This window comes from Barbus barbus (genome assembly GCF_936440315.1).
Source record: "Barbus barbus genome assembly, chromosome: 26".
NCBI lineage: Eukaryota > Metazoa > Chordata > Actinopteri > Cypriniformes > Cyprinidae > Barbus > Barbus barbus.
This window is the reverse complement of record NC_136754.1, coordinates 8,765,951-8,786,149: the sequence shown is the minus strand read 5'-3', so window position 1 is coordinate 8,786,149 and position 20,199 is coordinate 8,765,951. Positions and strand designations below refer to the sequence as shown.

At 38.1% G+C, this 20,199-nt stretch overlaps 2 protein-coding genes across 3 annotated transcripts; both read right to left on the bottom strand.

Moving 5' to 3' along the window:
• Positions 1-4,881: 4,881 nt before the first annotated feature.
• LOC306845948 (uncharacterized protein) lies at positions 4,882-8,720 on the bottom strand. The gene is made up of 4 exons (XM_079378970.1): positions 8,346-8,720; positions 7,350-7,538; positions 7,227-7,249; positions 4,882-7,042 (listed from the first exon to the last, which is right to left on the bottom strand). Exons 1-4 carry the CDS (start codon positions 8,628-8,630, stop codon positions 5,308-5,310), a joined length of 2,232 nt encoding a protein of 743 aa, XP_079235096.1. The 5' UTR covers positions 8,631-8,720; the 3' UTR covers positions 4,882-5,307.
• A 212-nt stretch (positions 8,721-8,932) lies between these two features.
• On the bottom strand, positions 8,933-18,788 carry LOC306846614 (coatomer subunit beta'-like). 2 transcript variants are annotated; one of them, XM_079380095.1, is made up of 22 exons: positions 18,650-18,788; positions 17,594-17,731; positions 17,383-17,469; positions 17,128-17,254; positions 16,824-16,972; positions 16,590-16,736; positions 16,398-16,497; positions 16,141-16,283; positions 14,708-14,907; positions 14,498-14,608; positions 14,332-14,420; positions 14,044-14,150; positions 13,805-13,948; positions 13,335-13,465; positions 12,834-13,041; positions 12,429-12,539; positions 12,073-12,287; positions 11,818-11,910; positions 11,268-11,451; positions 10,548-10,622; positions 10,231-10,413; positions 8,933-10,149 (listed from the first exon to the last, which is right to left on the bottom strand). In XM_079380095.1, exons 1-22 carry the CDS (start codon positions 18,650-18,652, stop codon positions 10,054-10,056), a joined length of 2,841 nt encoding a protein of 946 aa, XP_079236221.1. In that variant the 5' UTR covers positions 18,653-18,788; the 3' UTR covers positions 8,933-10,053. The 2 variants fall into 2 exon arrangements, with proteins under 2 accessions (XP_079236221.1, XP_079236222.1); XM_079380096.1 differs by having other exon boundaries at positions 8,934-10,149; positions 10,231-10,410.
• Positions 18,789-20,199: the final 1,411 nt, after the last annotated feature.

Genomic DNA, 20,199 nt, shown 5'->3' with positions numbered 1-20,199 from the left:
CTTTACAGCATAGAAATTAAAACCAAGCCATCACATCTGGTTAGGACACGGTGTTAATCACAATGTGAACTAAACTTGTGACACTTCCTCTTTTAGATCAAATTTTCTTGATGTACAATGTTCAGTGATACACATCAGGTATATTGGTGAACCTCATGCAAACGATGGATGTGTTGACCCCCGAGTCGGGATGTTTCCTAATGCACTCTGTTATTGCAGAGGCATATGGCACCCAACAAATTTGCTTTGAGACTAATAGTAAAGCATTGTGCAACATATGGGGCTGAATCAGCGCAGAACTGCGGAGGAGTGGTAATGAGATTCACAAGTTTTTTTTTTTTTTTTTTTATTGTTCTAGTATAAACAGCCGGCCAGTTGCGGTAATTGCGAATTGTACCTTCAAGGGCCTTGTTTACAAGCGGAGTTAGCACTTGCTAAAATAGTTTGCATATGCGGTTTCTGTAGCGTTATGAACGATTTGAAGTGAAAAAGTGGCGTATGGCTGATTTAACATCCTTTAGAAAACACATACTCCTGGTTTGTGGTTGGAATTAATTGACGTCAAATTTGGAGAACAGGAAGAAAATATTAAAACATAAGCAATGTTTGTGATTAGGCACTGATGAGTTTCTCCCTCAAGCAATTATTAGTGAAATGTAATTTCTGACGCACATTAATAACTTCAGTCAATCAGGCCTAAAGTACATACTCAGATATTCACCTATAATGAAGTCTTAACAATAGGGAGGTCCACTGAGAGCAAAATCACACACTAATTGATTGTTTTAAGATTTAATGGGACATTTTGCAATATAACAGCAAAATGTTGTTTTTCTGATATTAACATCGATTTAAACTCTTAATTATGTGCACTCATAATTAAACTCCACCAATGTGGTGGGAGTAATACACAGACCTGTTATTTAATGAGCATAAAATAAGAAAGCAGGCAATATTAGGCAATCAGTGTTGGCAGGGAAAGCAGATTGGTCTGTAGAGAGCGCTTTGATAAACTCCCTTGAGTCAGACAGGGCAAACTCTAGAGAATAAGAGAATACCGTTGAACTAATTTGACACCTCACTCTATAATGACAGCAAGCCATCTTAACACTCAATTCTGTATGACAAGTAAATAAACCGACTGACTCTCATTTTCCTTTATACGGGTCGATTGTAATATATAGTATTTGGTATTTAGCTGCACGCAGCTGAATGCAAGTCTCAGAGATTGAAAAGGAACTTTCAACCAATGCCATAAAACCCTGGGTTCAGGTTAAAACTGTACTTTAAATTTCCTCTCACCTCACTTTCTTAAATGTCTTGTCACCAAAAAGGACCAGATTTTAGGACAAGCAATATTAAGAATGGCCCACTTTGTCATATAGTCTTAAAGCATGTAATGTCTTTTTCTCATGTTGTCTTTATCACGAGACTTACTGTGATTTCACCAAATAGAACGTGGGTGATTGGTTGATAGGAATTTTGGTCATTTCAGCCAATATATTAGGGTTTAGACCCTTTCATACAACTTGCATCAGGGCTTCAAAGCAAGTGTTATAAGCCGCTTTGACATAAGAAGTGTGGCAGAAACCATCACGGACAGTGTACAGTTACATGGTAGCAAGTGGATAGAAAACATTTGATCTTAGAACAGAAAGTCCTGACAATTGCTTTGAAAACATGTTGAATGTGGTCTCGCAAAATACTACTGTCTTCGGTTACCCTTGGAGAATTGAAAGTAGATCCGTAAGTGAGATCTTGGGCTGCCAATAAAAAAAGAGGTAAAAATAAATGGAAAAAACGATGTTAACCATTTAAAATGCATATACTTAAAGTCTGACTTTTTATTCGCTTGCTTTGTACTTTAAAAGACTTCTAGGGATGCAACAAATACTGAAATTCTTGTACCTGCAAGTCTGGTTATCATTGCCAAAGCTTTGAAAGGTCAGCTAACAAGGACAAAGTTGAAATTCTATGAACTCTGAATTATGCTTCACTCCATCAGTGTTGGGTAAGTTACTTTCAAAAAGTAATTAATTACAGTTACTAATTACTTCATCAATATTGTATTTAAATTACTTTACTAATTACTCTATCTGAAAAGTAACTTAGTTACTCAATAAGTAACTTAATTATTCAAATCGCTAATTAGGCTACATCTTAAAATCCCTATAAACCTTAATAGAAATTAAACTCTATATTCTTTCAATTCGAGTCAAACATATAATATTTTAGCCTTTTAGCTTTAAAACAACTGTAATACTTAAACATTTTTATGAAAAAAATGTAACCACTTTGGACTTCTAACACACATAGAAATACTCTGCAAAATATCTGAATAACAAAAAGGCTTAAAAGTTAAACAATACATTTCAGTTTGGCAGGATGTTCAGGAAAAACCCAACTAGTAAAATCTGTACAGGTTTATGTCAAAATAACACGTTAACTGAAAGAATAAATTACAGAAATGATCTTCTCTGCTGAATAATGTCAGATCGCGCTGTTCTTATGAGGTAAATTTCTCATAGCAGGTCTTCTTTCAAAAATGATGAATATTAGATTTTTTTTTTTTTCTTAATATTTTACTTTTTTTTTTGTATCTAGGTGAGGGCATATGCGCGCAGGTGACTGCATATAATGAGCTCAGACACGGGAAAGACTGTACCTTGCTTTAGTTTCATACGGATTGCATAATCAGAAACATTAGTTTTTAATTTGAATTCGTTCAAGTGTCAAGTAGACACTTCAAGATTTTTAGATTCTATTGATTTTAGCCTTATATGTATCTGAGTCAGAGCCGGCGCCAGGGCACCTCCATCTGTGATTGCGTGCAGTTTCTGACGCTCGCTAAAGCGTGCAATCGCTTTCTTATGTGCGCTGTTTTACCGGTTTCACTTTCGCTTTCGAAACGATCACGTTCAGCAAGAAGGGGAGAGGATGGAAAGTGGGGGGCACCGTAACTCTGCCCGCGAATGCCCCCTCTTGGTGCCGGCCCTGATTTGAGTATTTAAGATTTCTCTGTGAATCAGGAAAATCTGAAAGTGAACGCACCCGCACGCGGAGGGTTAAAGCCGCCGCATTCAATATCTTTAGACGGTAAATTTAGATTTCAAATTCAATATTGCTTTTAGAACTGTTGAAATTATTTACTGTATGTAACGCAAGTACTTTATAAGTAACTGTAATTAAATTACCTAAAAATGAACAGTAATCCCTTACTTTACTTTTTCAGTGGATAAGTAATTTAATTACAGAAACGCGTTACTTAGTAACGCGTTACACCCAACACTGCACTCCATAGAGTCCAGTGCATTGCGACACTAATGCAAATTGTTTGACAGGGTTTGAAAATCTTTATCAACCCATTATTTCCCTCTGATTTTAGAGGTAGTTAATGGTTAGATTTAGAACTATGTTTGTTTGTTTAAGAGTAATGTTCTGTAAAATCGCTGTAGCCTTATTGTGAGGGTTACCACAAATTCCATCCATTTGGTGATATGGCTGAAGCTGTATGAGTGTTTAAGGATGATACCGTGTGAGCATACTTTGAGCCATAAGAGGAGACAGAGCCCACAGAGACGGTCAGGTTTTGTTCTGTATTTTCACCTACTCACATTTTAGACCCATCAACACATGGTCTCATGAAATCCACTGAATATGCCATAGGACCAAGCATTTCTGTGGGGGCTGGCCACACAGGCTTATGCAACAACGACGAAAACACAACGTTCTGGAAACGTTCCGAGGTCAAACATGGCAGCACCATTGACTTGTTTCTCACTATTGATGAATGTCATCCACTCTGTCTTTGAAAATGAGAGAATAAAGACAATTTGTTATGATACCCTGGTATGTGTTTTGAGATTTGTTCCTGCAATTGTGATGAGATCTAGATTCTTGCTAGCAAGCTTGCAGTGACGCTCCTCAAGGTGAGGAACTATATTTGTATTTGAAAGGGTTTGATGGCTTCACTCTAAAGGCAGATGGTTGGAAACGGGACATGAGGTAAGGAAGAAAAGGGATGACAAATGTTAGTTGCTTAGCGACTGTTGTCAGGGAGACCGAGTGTGACTCTCCCCTGACCAGACTTAGAAATTCTTACTATGTTTATTTGTTCGACTGGGAATGAAATTGCTGGAGTGGAATCTTAAGTCTGCAAACATCCACATGGACTAATGGGAATACGCATGCAAACAATTGATTGGTTTAAAAAAAATAAAAGAAATATGGAGAAATGGACATAAAATGGAAAGATCCAATGCCTGTGTGATGAAATCACAAGAGAGGCTTTTCTGAAGCGTGAACACTATCATTATGAAAATGTAATTTCAGACTATTTATAGCACAGTACCTTTTCAGATATTTCTTAGTTACCTGTGCTGCTTTGAATTGTATATCAAGTGACCTCTTTAAAAGCTTAAAGCACCAAATGTTGACTCTAGAATTGGTGTTATGCAGCAATTTGCTATTTTAACAAAAATATGAAAAAAATATACATTATAAGTAGGGAGTCCAGAAATATCCAATCAAATATCCAATTTGGAACATTGACCTGAAGTCTAATGTAAGTCAATATGATTTCTCTTTATGATTCATGGCATTATTTTACCCTTTAGGTAAAAGAGCGGGTTAATGCAAAGACAGCAGCTTTAGATAAAGCATTAGTATATTTAAATCCCAGAGCTGGTCCTCCCTCTGGCTGATACATTCCATTTGCATCAGAATGCAATTTCATTTTCAGACATGTGGACTGTTTTTATCATTATGTATCAAACTCATTTTGAGAGGGGAAAGTGGCAACCCAAACACACAAGGGGTTGTTTTAAAAGTGTACTGTCATTTCGAAGACATTTAAGATTTTATAAGAGAAACACATCACGTCAGTGTATAAATGTCTTTAATGACAAAACATAACATTCTTAAGACACTGAAAAGCACAATATTGTTCTCTTATCTTTTGCTTCACATTGAAATGCTTTTATTTTTCATGATTTTAGGGAAGGTTCTGCAACCTTGAGTTTTCAGGCACCTTTTTAGTATCACAATTCATTGAATTCTGCCTCAAATCATAGACTGCCATCTAGTGGACCGAAAAATAGTATAAAATGCCATTCAAATGAACTCAAGAGGGGGCCTGTATTCCTCTTCTTCTATCCTCAATCTCATTACTCAAATGCCTGGACAAAAGTAAGAAAAGGAAAATGCTAATTTTATGCTACATAAATTTAGCAGCGACCCCTTTCACTAAATTACAATGCCTAATGAAAGAAAAAAACTGGCAGAACTCAAAATGAAAACTACTTAAATTTAATTTCTCTTGTCATGGGTTCTCCGATGCTGTTTTAGATGGTCGCTCCTCATGAATCCTTTCCCACACTCTGAGCACTGGTGAGGCTTCTTCTCAGAGTGCATCTTCACATGTCGTCTTAGAGTCTCTTTCCGTGCAAACGTCTTCCCACAATGGGAGCAAACGTGATCCATCTGTCCTGAATGCTGTAGTTGGTGAGTAACCAGTTTCCCATCTGTGTTAAAGCTCTCCCCACACTCAAAGCACATATACGGCTTCTCGTCTGTGTGTGCAATTTTCCGGTGCTTCAGGAGGTAGGACATGGAACTGAAGCTCTTTTCGCATTCGACACATTTGTACATTTTCTTCTTCCCAGAATGACCCTGCATGTGCAGCTTCAGGCAACTTGCTGAGCTCAGGCATTTTCCACACTCTGAGCACTTGTGGACTTTGATCCCGGCGTGAATGTCTTGATGCCTTTTGAAGGTGTCTTGACGAGTGAAGGTTTTGCCACAGGTGGTGCAGTCAAACAGAGTCTTGCTGGAATGGATTATGAGGTGGCTCCTGAGGGTAGAGGAGGATTTGAAGGCCAGACCGCATTGAGCACAGCTGTAACATCTTTCGTCGGTGTGCACCACCTTGTGCGCTTTGAGATTTGCCAGCCTAGCGAAGCTCCTGCCACACTTCTTGCAATGGAAAGGTCTTTCTCCAGTGTGTGTGACCTGGTGGGACCTCATACTGTTCTTGAAGCGAAAACTCCTGTCACATTTTGGGCACTTGTAGGATTTCACCACAGAGTGTACGGCCAGGTGTCTAGTTCGATCTCCTGAAGAAGGGAACCTTTTCCCACAGTGTTCACAAGTGTAGGGTTTCTCTCCGGTGTGAAGACGCTCATGCAGTTTGAGGCTGTTGGGATGCTTGAAGGATCTGCTGCAGTATGTGCATTTGTAAGGGGTCTCGGCAGAATGGATCTTCATGTGCGATGTGAGGTGGCTCAACCTTTTGAAGCTGTTCTCGCAGTCTGTGCAATGAAAAGATCGATGGTCTTGGTGAATGGTTCGATGAGTTTTGAGTTCTTGCTTCCTCAGGAAACTTTTCCCACACACAGAACAGCTGAATGGCTTCTTCCCTGCGTGACTATCCAGGTGAACATCCAAGTCAGATTTATTGATGAACTTCTTGTCACATTGCTGGCACGGAAAGGGCCTTTCTCCGGTATGGGTTGCCTTGTGGACTCTCATAGCTGCTGCTGTGTTGAAAAGCTTCCCGCAATGATCACACTGGTGGGGCAGGGTGCCTACGTGCAACCGAAAGTGAGTATTTAGCGTACTTCGTCGAGAAAAGCTTTTCCCACATTGTGAGCAAGAGAATGGCTTCTCCCCCGTGTGGCTCCTCAAGTGGGACTTCAGTCCACTCTCCCTGACGAACTTCTTCGTGCAATAAGAACAGTCCAACAGCTTCTCACCAGTGTGTAGCCGCATGTGCATGGAGAGCTCATGTTTGTCAACATAACTCTTTCCGCAGGTGGAGCACTGGTGTGGCTTCTCCAAGGAGTGCACCTTCTCATGGGCTCTGAGGTCGGACTTTCTTTTGAAACTCTTGCCACATTTTGGACAAAGGTTGGACCTTAATGATTTACAAGTAGTCGTGGGTGGTGGTTGAGAATTCTCTCTAGATTCATTGGGTTCCTTTAAAATGGAATTGGGTGCAGAAAATATGTCATGTAGCATCCCGTCTGTATCTACTCCCTCATCCCTAAAGCAGGAAATCATGAATAAATCAAAGGCTTTTAGGAGAAGCAAAGGAAGTTGACTCAGTGACTAAGAAAGCATAGGAGATTTATAGGTTGACTTGATTTCACATTTCTTATTTCAAGGCATTTATGTACTAACAAGACATCATTGATCTTTGCATTTTCATGAGCAGATAGTATACTCACCTGGTTTCACTGGTCTGCTCCCTCTTGAAGAAAACCCCCCAAAAAACAAGAACATGTTTTGAGATGTGTTCTCTACTTGGAAGACATGTGCTGACTCAGCAGCTGACACTTTTGACATCTTACCTTCACAGAGGCAATGTCCTCCATTGTTTCCCCATATATAAGGTTTTCTACTATGTTTGCTGTTATGTTTTTTTCAGTTGGTTCATATTTGACCTCCATCAACATCTGGACCATGGCACTGATGTCCTCTTCAGTCTTAATGCTGGAAATAGTGCTCATTACCACTGACAAGTCCTTCTCTACCGACTGCTGTTGGTGTTAGCATAGACATTTATGCATTTGGCAAACACTTTTAACCAAATAGCATCCCACCTTGAGTTTCCAAACATTCCCCCTTATCTCTTACTCATAACCCTTGATGTCACACATAAGACTAAACAAAAATGGAAAAATAACATAACTCAATTAATGAATCAATGGAGCAAGTATATAAAGGGCTATAATGATATCAGGAGTGTTAAGCTCAGTTCATAGAGGGGCCGAAGCCCTGCAGAGTTTAGTTCCAACACTGCTCCAAGACACAAACCATATATTTTTCAAATAAGCCCGAAGGACGTGATTAGCTGGATCAGGTGCGTTTAATTAGGGTTGGAGGGAGCTAAACTCTACAGGGCTGTGGCCCTCCAGGAATTGAGTTTGACACCCCTATATTATATGATTAAATGGAATAATCAAATAATTAAATGATAAATGCTTATGCTTAACTGAATGAATGAATGAAAAATAAACGAACATAAAAGAAAGTAAAACAACACAAAGGTATGGTTGCTCTCAAGAAACACACACAGTTTGCATTAGAGGATCCTTAGGTCCTTCAGTATGAATTACATCAGCTCAGGGTCAGAGGTAAGGAACACAAAAAGACAAGAAGGCTTTGAGGTTGGAAGTAGGAAATTTCAGCTCAAGTATTCCCACCTCCTGACTTCATCTAGAAAGCACCTTAATTTGACTTTGCATATAATTTGATCTGCATCACAGCAGATTCCTTAGACAATTATATTTCACAATCAAAGTAAAAAGTGCAGTTTTCTCTTAAGTGTAATGCAACTCACTTACCATTTCACTTTTTGCATTCCCCTCATGGAATGGTTTGAAGTTGCTGTCTGGAGAGGATCTACCCTCTGAGGTGAAGCGAGAAATATTTAAATGATGTAGAAGTACAGAACAGTGCGTCTCCCTCAAACAAACAGGACACTCCAGGGACTTGTTGAGCTCCCAGTAGCTTTGTAGACAGTTTTTGCACAAGCTGTGACAACATCTTAGAACAACAAAGTCTTTTAAAGAGGAAGCACAGAGATAGCAGACAGAATCTGTGACAGGAAGAGGCAAAGTGGCAGCCATATTGACACAGATGTTAACAGATGATCAATCATGTTTTATCAAGTAGTTGTTTTTACATTGGTAAAATGCTGTGTTCTTCCTCTCTTGTTTACTCAATGAGTTAAACTGACAGACAATAATCAATTAGGAGCACTAGCACCATCTAATGGTCAGGATGCTATTTAATGAAATCTCAGTAATTCTGTACCAATTTTAAAGAACAAACTAGCAACATAAACTCATTTTATCTTCTGGAAGAAAAGGGTCAAATGGGTTTGGAGCGACCCAAGACCGCAAGTAAATAAAGACACGGTTTTTATTTTGAGGCCACTGGCTGACAAAAATGTTCCTTTACTGCAGAAAGAACATTACTACAGATCATAACAGTGCTTGCAGATTTTTCATCTGTAGTAAAACTCAATGCTTTGAAACTCCATCCAATTGTGCCAGAATAGCAGCAGCAGCATGTACTGATTTGATCAACATAAGAACTAAGGGAAACCATTGATGGGTGTTTTGTCCTGTAACATCAAAGGGCAGTCTTTGTACTGTATATTGCAATAAGGTTTTCAAACATAATTGAAGTAATTTCACAGTATTGTTAAATCATTTTAGCTGAGGGGGAAAATGATATGCAGTGAAATTGAATTTGAACTAAAGTTGACATGCAAAATTACTAGTTGTACCATTGAATAGCATTAACAGGGATTTTCTTTTCAGGGCAAATACTTTTGAAAATATTCACAGAAATTTGTGTAGATGTTTCATGATGGGCTAATATTTTATTTTCATATTATTGATTTGCTAAGCTTAAAAAGTTAAAAAGGCATAAAAAGGTCATTGTATTTGATTATTTTACCCAAGAAAACTTTTTTTAAATTCTGGTTCTGTGATTGCAGGTTATGAGTGTCCAACAATAAAGAGCATCTCCCCTTTTTTAAGTCTGAAAAATGTATCAATATTTCATTTTGCAAAGCACATTTCACATATTTCATTCAGATGCCTACTTATTAATTTCAAAATAAAATACCTAATGAATCTCCCTTCTTTAATGTGCATCCTCTTGACATTTTTTGACTAAAGGATTCTACATTTAACAGAATATAAAAACAATATTATGATGGGACAAATCATTGTAGTAGAGTAGTTATCTTTATTATGAATAATGGCACCATGATTTATCATGGTTGAACACACAAGAATCAACGTATACCTTGATGTACGGGTAAAATGTAAATTGAAGGTCCAGAATGAAGTACAAAAAAAATTAAATAAAATTCACCATCAATAATGCACATTTCTCCTCGTCTTTCCATTGGTGGCACGCCCTAAAAGATGTATTTATATTCAGCCCAGTTCACCCTAGACTTCAGCTCTGCAGGTCTAACAGGAACAAATAAAAAATGTTTGGTCGCTTAAACTCGATGCTTTCAGTGCTGAGGGTTTAGTCATCCAAGAAGTCGTCATCCAGATTGACGTCTGTGGTGTCAATGTCATCAAGCTCCATGTTATCCAAATCATCCTCAAGTTCATCGAGAACCTTAAAATAAATCAAGAGTGTGAGGTTACATCAAGTCTGAGGTTAATAGTTTTTTTTAAAGAGTATATTTTGACCAAATACCTTCTGTTCTGCTGCTGTTGGCTTGGGAGGCTCTTCCTGTGTCTTCTCCTCAACCTCCTGAGCAGACTGGGATTCTGCATGACTCACAGTAGGCACTGCTGCAACTACTGTAGCCGAGACGGCTGCCATCACCGAGGCCAAAACACCCACATCCTCTGGGGCCTCCTCTGTGTCCTTCACCTTCTGAACATACACAGGCCAATTGATTAGTTCAAAGGCATATTAGACCAGCTTTTTAGACCACACTGTTGTTCTGGTATTATGGGCTACAGTGTAATACAATCAACAAATTGAGTGTTTGATAAACAGACACATACCTGCGTGGGAGTGGGGATAATTCCTTTGGGTTCATAACCACTGGCCTCCTCCAGCACATTTCTTTCTTCATTGGGCTACAGAAATAAAAATGAGAAGAAAAAAAAAAAAACATTGGCTACACAGTCACTTTAATTATAAAGGTGATACACAAATAAAACAGATTTAAATATGAAACTTTTTTTAAAATTACAAACCAGCAAAAAAAAAAAAAAAAATGATATAATGCAGTAAGCAGTGATCAGTAAGCATACAATATAGTGCCTTTTTTGGGTGGAATCTGGCTATATTTGGTAGTTTTGATTTGACATAGGTCAGTGAGAAAATAATCTGCAAAAGCACTGCTTTGATCCCATATAAGTAAACAGTGAAGGAGATTTTGTAATGCAGTGTTGTTTACTTGTAATTAAAACTGAAACTATTAACTGTTATTGACCACTGAAAATGCTAAAATAAGATACAAAAATTAGATGAACATCTTTAAAGGAAATTAGAAACTAACTGAAAAAGAAAAGTATTACAATAACTAAAACCGGAATAAAAAATAAATTAATGCCAAATAGAAATATATATAAAAATAAAAATGATTAAAATTGACTAAACGTGAGCATATAAAAAAAGATAACTCAAAATAATAATAGGAAAAGTTTATTAATAATAGTAAAATACCACTGAGTGAAGATGAAGAGAGAGAGGGGGAAAAAAGAGAGTGGTTTTCTTACCGTGACCAGTGGGTAGTCAGAGGCAGGTCTGGTTTGGCCGAGGCAGGTCTCTCTCAGGTATTGCTCTGCTACAAAGGCCTCTTTCAGGCCTGGGAACAAGTTCTCATACTCTGTGGGGTCTGCCAGAGACTCTGCTGCTTTCTGATTCACTTTAGACAAACTCTCTCTCCAAAGCTTCACCACCCTGTGAACAAACACAGAGATATAGGTTTATAAAGTTAAAGGAAAAAATATCACTGACAAATTAATTTTATTTTAATTTAGTGCACAGTTGTCTTAATTTTTATGAGTTTGATCAAATAATAGTCAAAAAGAGACTCATTTTAGGTTTGTCACACTGGAAACTAAAGATAAAATTAAGTGCATACTGTTACAGAATCACAGAGTACTCTGATTGTAAACTGAACAGAAAATTTGAATATTGTGCTTACTATTTTCTATTCATACTATTTCTTCTAGTAGCATGTTATATGCCATTCTAAAATAATCCTTTACTTTACGGCAATTTGTGAGAAGAAAACAATTCACTGGTATGGCAATGAACACAGACCTGGATACTTGGCTGGGCAGATATGTGCGGGCAAGAAAGGCTGCTTCTGGTAGACGATTTGTCTTAATCAGAAGCTCCAAACAGTTGTCCAGTCTGGCAAGACAAACAAACAACAAAATTCAACTAAAGAAACAACTATATTTAAAATGGCAATGTAGGAATTACTAGTAGACTATAAAATGAGAATCCACAAAAGTAAAACATCTGTAGTCAACATTTTTCTATTTTTAAGGTTTTTCCTCCTGTGATACTTACTTTCCCTGCAGGAAGTAGGTCATAAAGGCAACATTGTTTTTGCCATCACGCTCTGCCCCCTCTGCAAGTTTGGCAACCATAGTGGCATTGCCAGATGCAGTGGCCAGCAGCAGCAGTCCTCCATAGTCCTGGGCATGATGGAGGCACTCCTGTGCCAAACCAAACTGGCACTTACTGATGGCCAACTCTGCCAACTGCTTCCACTTCTGCTCCGACTACAGAAGAAAAGCAGCAAAATATTGTACATTACTTTTGCAAAAAAAAAAAAAATTCACTTCAATAAATGTAAAAAAGAAATTAAGTAACTGAGCTTGGCCACCACTAGGGGGCTGTACCACTAGAGTATAATAACAAACCTCAGCTTCTACTGCTAGCTGATAAGCAATTTTCAGCTCTCCTAACTGCAGTGCCAGCTCGAACCGGTGCTCTGGATCAGTGGACACGGCCAGAGCCTGCTGCTTGAAACCCTGCAAGCACAAACAAAGATCCTTCAGATATCAAGGAATATATACAGAATATCATTCTGATTTACTACACATTTAGCAGCCAATCAGTCTAGAAAAGGTTTTCTTGATACACAATTGCATTAATCTTCAAAAGTACTTTAAAATTTTTACTTTTACACCACAATGCATATTTTGTAATGCTCGATACATATGGGTTAGTCTAAGCTGCCGTTATTTTAGCAGAGTAACAACATCATAATTATATACCTTATATTATGCAAATCATAGCTTACAGGTAAACATTTAAAGTCTTACCTGTTTTTCCAGGAAGTGGGCAACTCTGGTCCTCTGTTCTTTCGGGATGGTGGGTAGCACTTTGTCTGCCATGCCAAAGTCTCTGCGCATGACGGCTGTTTGGTACTCCAGGACAGACACCAGAAGAGAGTAACTCACTATGTTCAGCTCCTTATCACCCAGGTAAAGACGGTCATCTTTAGGAATGTATCCTAGAAGGTACATGGTTCTAAGGAAAAGAAGTCACTGTTAGATTAAATAAATCATAAATAAATGTTTTCTGTGTACATTTACACTATTGTTCAAAAGTTTGGGTTAAGTAAAAAGAAATTAATGATTCAGCAAGGGTGAATTAAATTGATAAAGGGACATTAAAAAAATTACATTGTTAGAAAAGATTTATATTTTTATTAAATGCTCGTCTTTGAATTTTCTATTCAAAATCCACAAACATTAAACAGCACAGCTGTTTTCAACATTTTGTGGGAATAATACATCTAAAAACATAAACTTTATCTGTACCTGTCCAGGTGAGCAATTGTGACAATCTCTCCTCCAACAAAGTAGTTGAGTCTGTTGACAGAGCTGGTGTAAATGAAACAGTCTCCCACCCAGAGACCCGTCTTAACCACTTCTTGGATCTCTCCAAGGACCTGCACACACAAACACACATGATCAGGAGCTCAGACCATGTTTTCAAATCTTTTAAGTCAATTTTAAATCAAAATTGACTGAATTGATTGAAATATAAATTCTGGTTGTACTGTAAATTATTTATTGTTGAATGATTAATTTATTCAATTTTTTTTACTTGTGATTTTTGGCAATTACAGGGATAATTCAGAACAAACAAATAGAAAAGGCAAGATGCAAAGGGAATTTTTTTTTTTATTATTATTATAATTATTAAAATATAACAACTTGCTCTTCCTCTCAAACAACTCTTTTCATCTGGTTAAACATGACTGTTTTTAACACTGATGTACACCTACCTCAAAAGCATCTTCAATACCATCTTCAGTAACCCCCTCATTTGACTCCTGTGATGCGGCCACCTTCTCTGACAGATAGCGCAGGATGAAGAAAGACTCCTCTGTGGCAATGCACACCAGCTCACCAGAGTCTGACCAGAAAATCTGAAAATAGATGCAAGATGCAATTGGTCCAGACAGACTAAAAAATGGCCCAATCATGCAGACAAAATAATGGAGGACTGGAGCAGATGACTCACGTGTTTGGGCTGGATCTCAATGCGGCGAATCAGCTCTGTGTTATCCCAGTCATAGAAAGCCAAGCCATTCACTGATCGGACACCCAGCAAGAAACCACCATAGATGCCTGCAAACATATTTACATAAAACTATAAAATAATAGCAGTTTTACTATATTCAGCATGAAATGTAACTGAGTATGCAATATACTATGTGCAAGTACATTTTTTTGTGCTTATTACATTTGCATACAAAATTGTGAATACAGATATTGCTACTGCCCATGATACAAGCATAAAGCAGTTTACCTTCTGCTCCAAAGTCTGGCTTAAAAGATTTTTTCTCCTTAAAATTTTTGAAGATCTTCACCACACTGCTGCTTTCCCGAATCGCGTACCTTAAATTAAAACAAGTAACATCAGTATTAAGTGTTTTCTCCTACATCCATCTTCTATGTGCTTGTAGAGTACTTACTCAGATGAATCATGGGCCCAGACAAACTCCTGTGCAGATCCAAAGCTCTTATTTCTCAGAGCCATGGCAGTGTAGATGATGTACTCTCCATCACCACACACCACCACAAACCTAAACACAATGTAAAATTATGTTTACATTACTAAATTGCAGCGAGGATCAGGCGACATGTAACTGAGCGGCATTTCAGGATAGATGTTTTGGTCTTACCTTCCATTAGGATTGTGCTGGATGGTTTGAGGGTAGATCTCACAGCTGCCCATGTCTTTCACTGCCAGTGGCAGCCTTTCACCATCCTTGATCTCAGCATCCCCCATGGCTTTGAGGTTAGCCTGCTGAATCTCAGAGTGCTTGGCCCAAATGATTTTTCCACTGGTGTCCATTGACATGGCCGGCTCCTCACGACCGAGCTAAAGCACAAATAAAAAGCGGTTAACTTACAGAGAACTCTCCACATGAGATATAACATTAAAGCTATTCAGATAATTAGTTAATGTTCATTTAAGTAGACAGAAATGTCATGTAAATCTATCGATATACACTACTGTTCAAAAGCAGAAAACTGCTTAATATTTTTGTGGAAACGGGTGATACTTTTTTCAGAATGCTTTGAATAGAAAGTTCAAAAGAACAGCATTTATTGAAATATAAATCTTTTGTAACATTATCTATCCTCTACCCTCCTCCGACCCCCTGCTGACAGCCCAGGCCCTGGAGCAACATGATGGCTCTCTTGTTGCACAGGGACTGAACTTTCCAATTACCAGCCCAGAGGTTCAGCCAACATGTCACACCACTGACAGGAAACAGCATGGTGTTACTTTTGAATTATTTTGAGAGATGTTCCGATACCCTTTTTCCCTTCCCGGTATGGGCCGATACAGAGTACTGATCCGATACCTGGGTGTGTATCTGTATATACTACTAGCCCTGTATGAATTGATTGAATTATTTTATAGTGTGCTTCAGACTTATCCCTTAATAAAACATGAACAAATACATACAGTGAACTAAAGTATTTTTATCATCTGACATACATTTGACAGTAATATTATTTTTCTTAAGTGAAAAAGACCTTCACTTTACTTCACTTTTCTCAAAAACTATCGGTCCTAAAGACATCAATCAAAGTGTGGACTGTATAATGGGTATTCCCCCAGGGAATTATCACAGAAACATGCTTGTCTGTCTTAACAACGGAGGAGTGGTCGCCGGCGTGCAGTGAATAGTGAAAAGTGTACGGAACATGGCAAGTCTACGTCGTGTTCTTCGGGGTGACGCATCTTCAAATGCTTTAAGTTACTTGTGTTAAAGTTGTTAATACTTCTGAATTTACTGAATACTAAAATACTGCCAAAACGCGGACATACTGCTAGCACGTTTGTATTTCTTCTTTGCTGCCCTAAGAAGTGGTTGCTTGTGGCAACACAGCACAACTTCCTGTGTTTCCATTCTGAGCAGCGAAGAAGATTTGATTTCCGATTTGCAGCATTAAGCAAAGATAGCGGGCATAACTAGGTCTTGTTTAAGAAAATGGCATCGGATCAGTACATGGGTTCAAGTACTCACTGATACCGATGCCAGAATTTTGTGTGGTATCGGTGAAATATCGGAATCGGAACAACCCTAATTATTTTTAGTACCTTGATAATGATGCTGCCTTCATCATAGCCCAATGCCACACTGTTGGAGCCACGCAAGCCAGACACGCACCACACCCGCTCCATACCATAGTTCAGGGTGCTCTCTAGACGATAAGTGCTGGAGTGCCAGATACGAACCGTACCTGAATAACAAAATAAAGACAGTTACATTTGCATCAGGAATGAGGCAGTGTAGTTTTATAAAAGTGATCACTAAAAGATCTATAACATTTTAATGAAGACGTGTCACAACTCACCGTCCTCTGAACCAGTGATGATGATTGGCAGCTCTGGGTGGAAGTTTACACAGGACACATTCTGAGCATGACCCTCGAGTGTCTGCACACATGTCTTATTCTAAAGAGAGTGGTACACAGAACAGAAGTAAATAAACAGTCACCAGTGACTTGCTGCATAAAGCAGATCAATATTTCTAACATCATTCATACCTGATAGTCCCAAATCTTGACCAGTCTGTCATCAGCTCCAGATATGAGGTAGGGCTTATCTCCTCCACTGTAATAATCAATGCAGTTCACCCCCTTATCATGGCCCTCCAGAGTGAAGTTAGGAGAGGAAGAGCCCAGTTGCCAAACCTGAAACAAAACACATTAGAAATTATAGGAGAAATGTCACAAGTCAGATTCCAACTTGCTCTATCCAAAATCAGAGTTCAAACGTACCTTGATGGTTCTGTCCAGCGATGCACTCGCAAACTGGTTGTTGTCTTTGGGGTTGATGACAATCTGCATGACGTAGTGTGTGTGGCCCTCAAACACCTGACTGCAGGACCATTTCTTCTCCCAGTCCCAGAGCTTTATCAACATGTCATCTACACATACACAGATCCAATGAGTGTTAAACAAAAAATGTACATAAACACACCACAGTTTAAATGTTTGGGGTTGGTGCAATTTTGTTTATGTTTTTATATAGATATGTACATGTGCAATATAAATACTTGATGCAAATTTAATCTGTACATACCACTGCTTGTGAGGATGTAGGGCTGGGTGGGATGAACAGCGATGCAGCGAATGTAATCTGAATGGGCCTCAAACATGTGTACTCGCTCTAGTGTGTTATAGTTGAAAACCCGAATTTGCATGTCATCCTACAAAAAGAGGAAATTTATGAAAAGTTCCATATTTATCCATTACGTATCTATTATATATTACACATTTATTTAACAGCTATTATATAATAAGGCATATTATCATTATTATTCATGTAAATACTTACAGCACCAGTAATGACCCAATTTTTCCTGGCAACAAACTTGGAGGCTCTTACTGGAAGGTCACAGACTTCAAAAGTCTTAACCAGAGTCTATGATAGATCAATATTAGACATTATTAGACAAACATGCAACACACACTGCTGTATCCCTAATGTTAAATGTTCAGATGATAATACATTGCAAATGCTGAAAAACACAAGGTCTGCTCGTCACCTGTGTTTCATGGTTCCACACACAGACACTGCCATTGTACAGACTGGCCAGCATCCATGGCTCAGACGGATGAAGGTCTACGCTTTTGACACGGTCAGATCGAGCCGTGAGCTTGCGCTTGATGTCCAGCCTCAGAGGCTAAAAGAGAAGAATCAAAAATCACTATTACTCTTACACACAAGTTGATATTAATCAGCACCCATTATATTTGGTTAGCAGCAGAAGTGTACACTGTACTGTAGTAAGTATAGTAGTAACGCCAATAGTCAACACAAAAAGCACAAAATATCTCTTTTTTAGGAACAGAAAGCAGTGACATTCAACCTTGACTGTTTTTCCCCACAAGTAAAAAAAAAGCTATTTAAAAGTCCGATATTGTAACAGCAGCTAACTTTTCAGCACAGTTAATAAGCAACAAAAAAAATTACAACAAATGAAGCCTCTTACAGATAATGTAAGGAATTACCATTTTACTGAACAGAATATAATACGTACATCAGCCCATTTCTACTGTGCTTACTAACAAGTACTTAATGTTAAAGTCACATTCATATCATCAGCTGGTCAAGTCTCTTTTCTGTATATTTTTATTTTTATTACTATTGTTATTCTTAATTATTGTATATTCTCTTCATTAGTGTTCTTTATCACCTTAATTATATGTTGTCTGCACTATGTTTGTACTTTCTGTACTGGTAGCTCATAACACCAAGACAAATTCCTTGTGTGTGCAAACACACTTGGCAATAAAGCTCTTTCTGATTCTGAGCTGTTGGCCAGAACACAATATTTCACTTCATAACAACATTTAAGTGAGCAATGAAGTTATAATATATGTAAGCGTGAGGCTTTAAATCCACGCATTAACTATAAAAATAAGAGTAAAATGAATAAATAATTCACAGACTGACTGAATGATAAAGTTGTGTATGTGGCCATTCCAAGGGCCTGCGAGGCTAACAGCGCAAGCTAACGTTACTCAAAGCGTATTTTTCCTCAATATCTCAGAACCAGGCCTAATATAGCCAATAACACGGATACTGATGTCCCACTTACCATGTTTGTGTTTGCTGGTTTTGGTCTCCTTCGCCTGTAGTATTTTATATCATCCACCGAGCGTCTGATGTATTTTTCGGCTGCAGTTTTGTGCACGGCAGGCAAGTGTGACGTGGAACTTCCTCAAAGCCCGTGCGCTTGGCGTCGGAAGCGTTGACGTGACACTCGGACTGCTTCGGAGTATTTCGGGTAATTTCGGTTGAACACGTCTTTTTGATGGACGCTGGCGGTGAGTTTGAGCTTAACCCTTTCTTGCAAAGCCAAAAATGGCACCTGAAATGTGCTTCTGATGAATAACACGTCAAACATAGTGCAAATGTTTAAAACATTCAGATATGGTAAATATTACGTATAAAACGTAACATTAGATCAGGGCTAGTCGTTGTACAAGGAATCTGCTACACCTCAGTCAGTGGGCTAAGTATAGTCTTGAGTTAAAAGTACAATAGGCCTACACAATTGCTTGTTTTCTACATTGTATTTCTGCGAATCTTCAAAAAACGAATTATATAATTATTAAAGTAATAGTTAGATAATAGGTACCTATTATAATGAAGTCAATTAATTAACAAATTTCATTGTTTAGACGTGTCTCTTGTTCGATATAGAACGGAGTGGATCTTTAAATAGTCCTTAGGTAAAACTATTTTTTAGCTCATTATGGTGAGATGAACTTAGTTTATAGATCTATATTGTTGTATTGTCTAAAGAAAATATAAATTATGTATATCATCAATTAATATATTTTTTTATGTGTGGTTTATGAGTGCGTGTGTGAAAAAGGGAGAGAGAAAACTAATTACAAGTCTGACTGAGTAACATTCACAAGAAATAATGATCTCATTCTTTATTTAGCCACAAGGAAATACATTTTCCAGTATCGAAAGTGTTAATCGGGTTAATACACAGCTTGATTTTGACCAGTGGCAGCTGCTGGTCTTTCAAAGAGGGGAAGCTCATTTTCGGCCTACATCATACAAATTTTTCATTTATTTATACATAAATTATTTTCAAGAAAATGCTCTTGTGACCCTGTCGTACTAACTAGGCATCTTTTCCAGTGTCCTCTCAATGGCCAGCAGAGCTAGGCTGCTTAAACGGCCTTGGCCCATTGTGTTACGGGTGTAGGACTTGAGCCGCTTTAAACAGGAGAAGCTCCTTTCTACACCTGCAGATGTAGCTCCAATTGTTGCCACTAATGAGAACAGTTTGTAAAGCTGAGGCATTGCACTGTCCAACTCCATGTCTTTAACCCTCTGGGGTCTGAGGGTGTTTTGGGGGCCTGGAGAAGTTTTGACATGCCCTGACATTTGTGCTTTTTTCAGTTGCTTATAAATATATAAATGGCTAAAGTCTAATAACACTGTAAACAGCAAAAACAGGGCTACAATAATATGTTAGCAGCACTTATGGACTTGATTTTGTTTTTAAGAAAACGTTTGTGTGTGGTTAGTGAAAAAATAACATTTTGAAGTCACTGAAATAAGGCCATAAAAAAAAAAAAAACATACAGAACATTTGTTCACAAGACTTCTGAGAACTGGATCTTG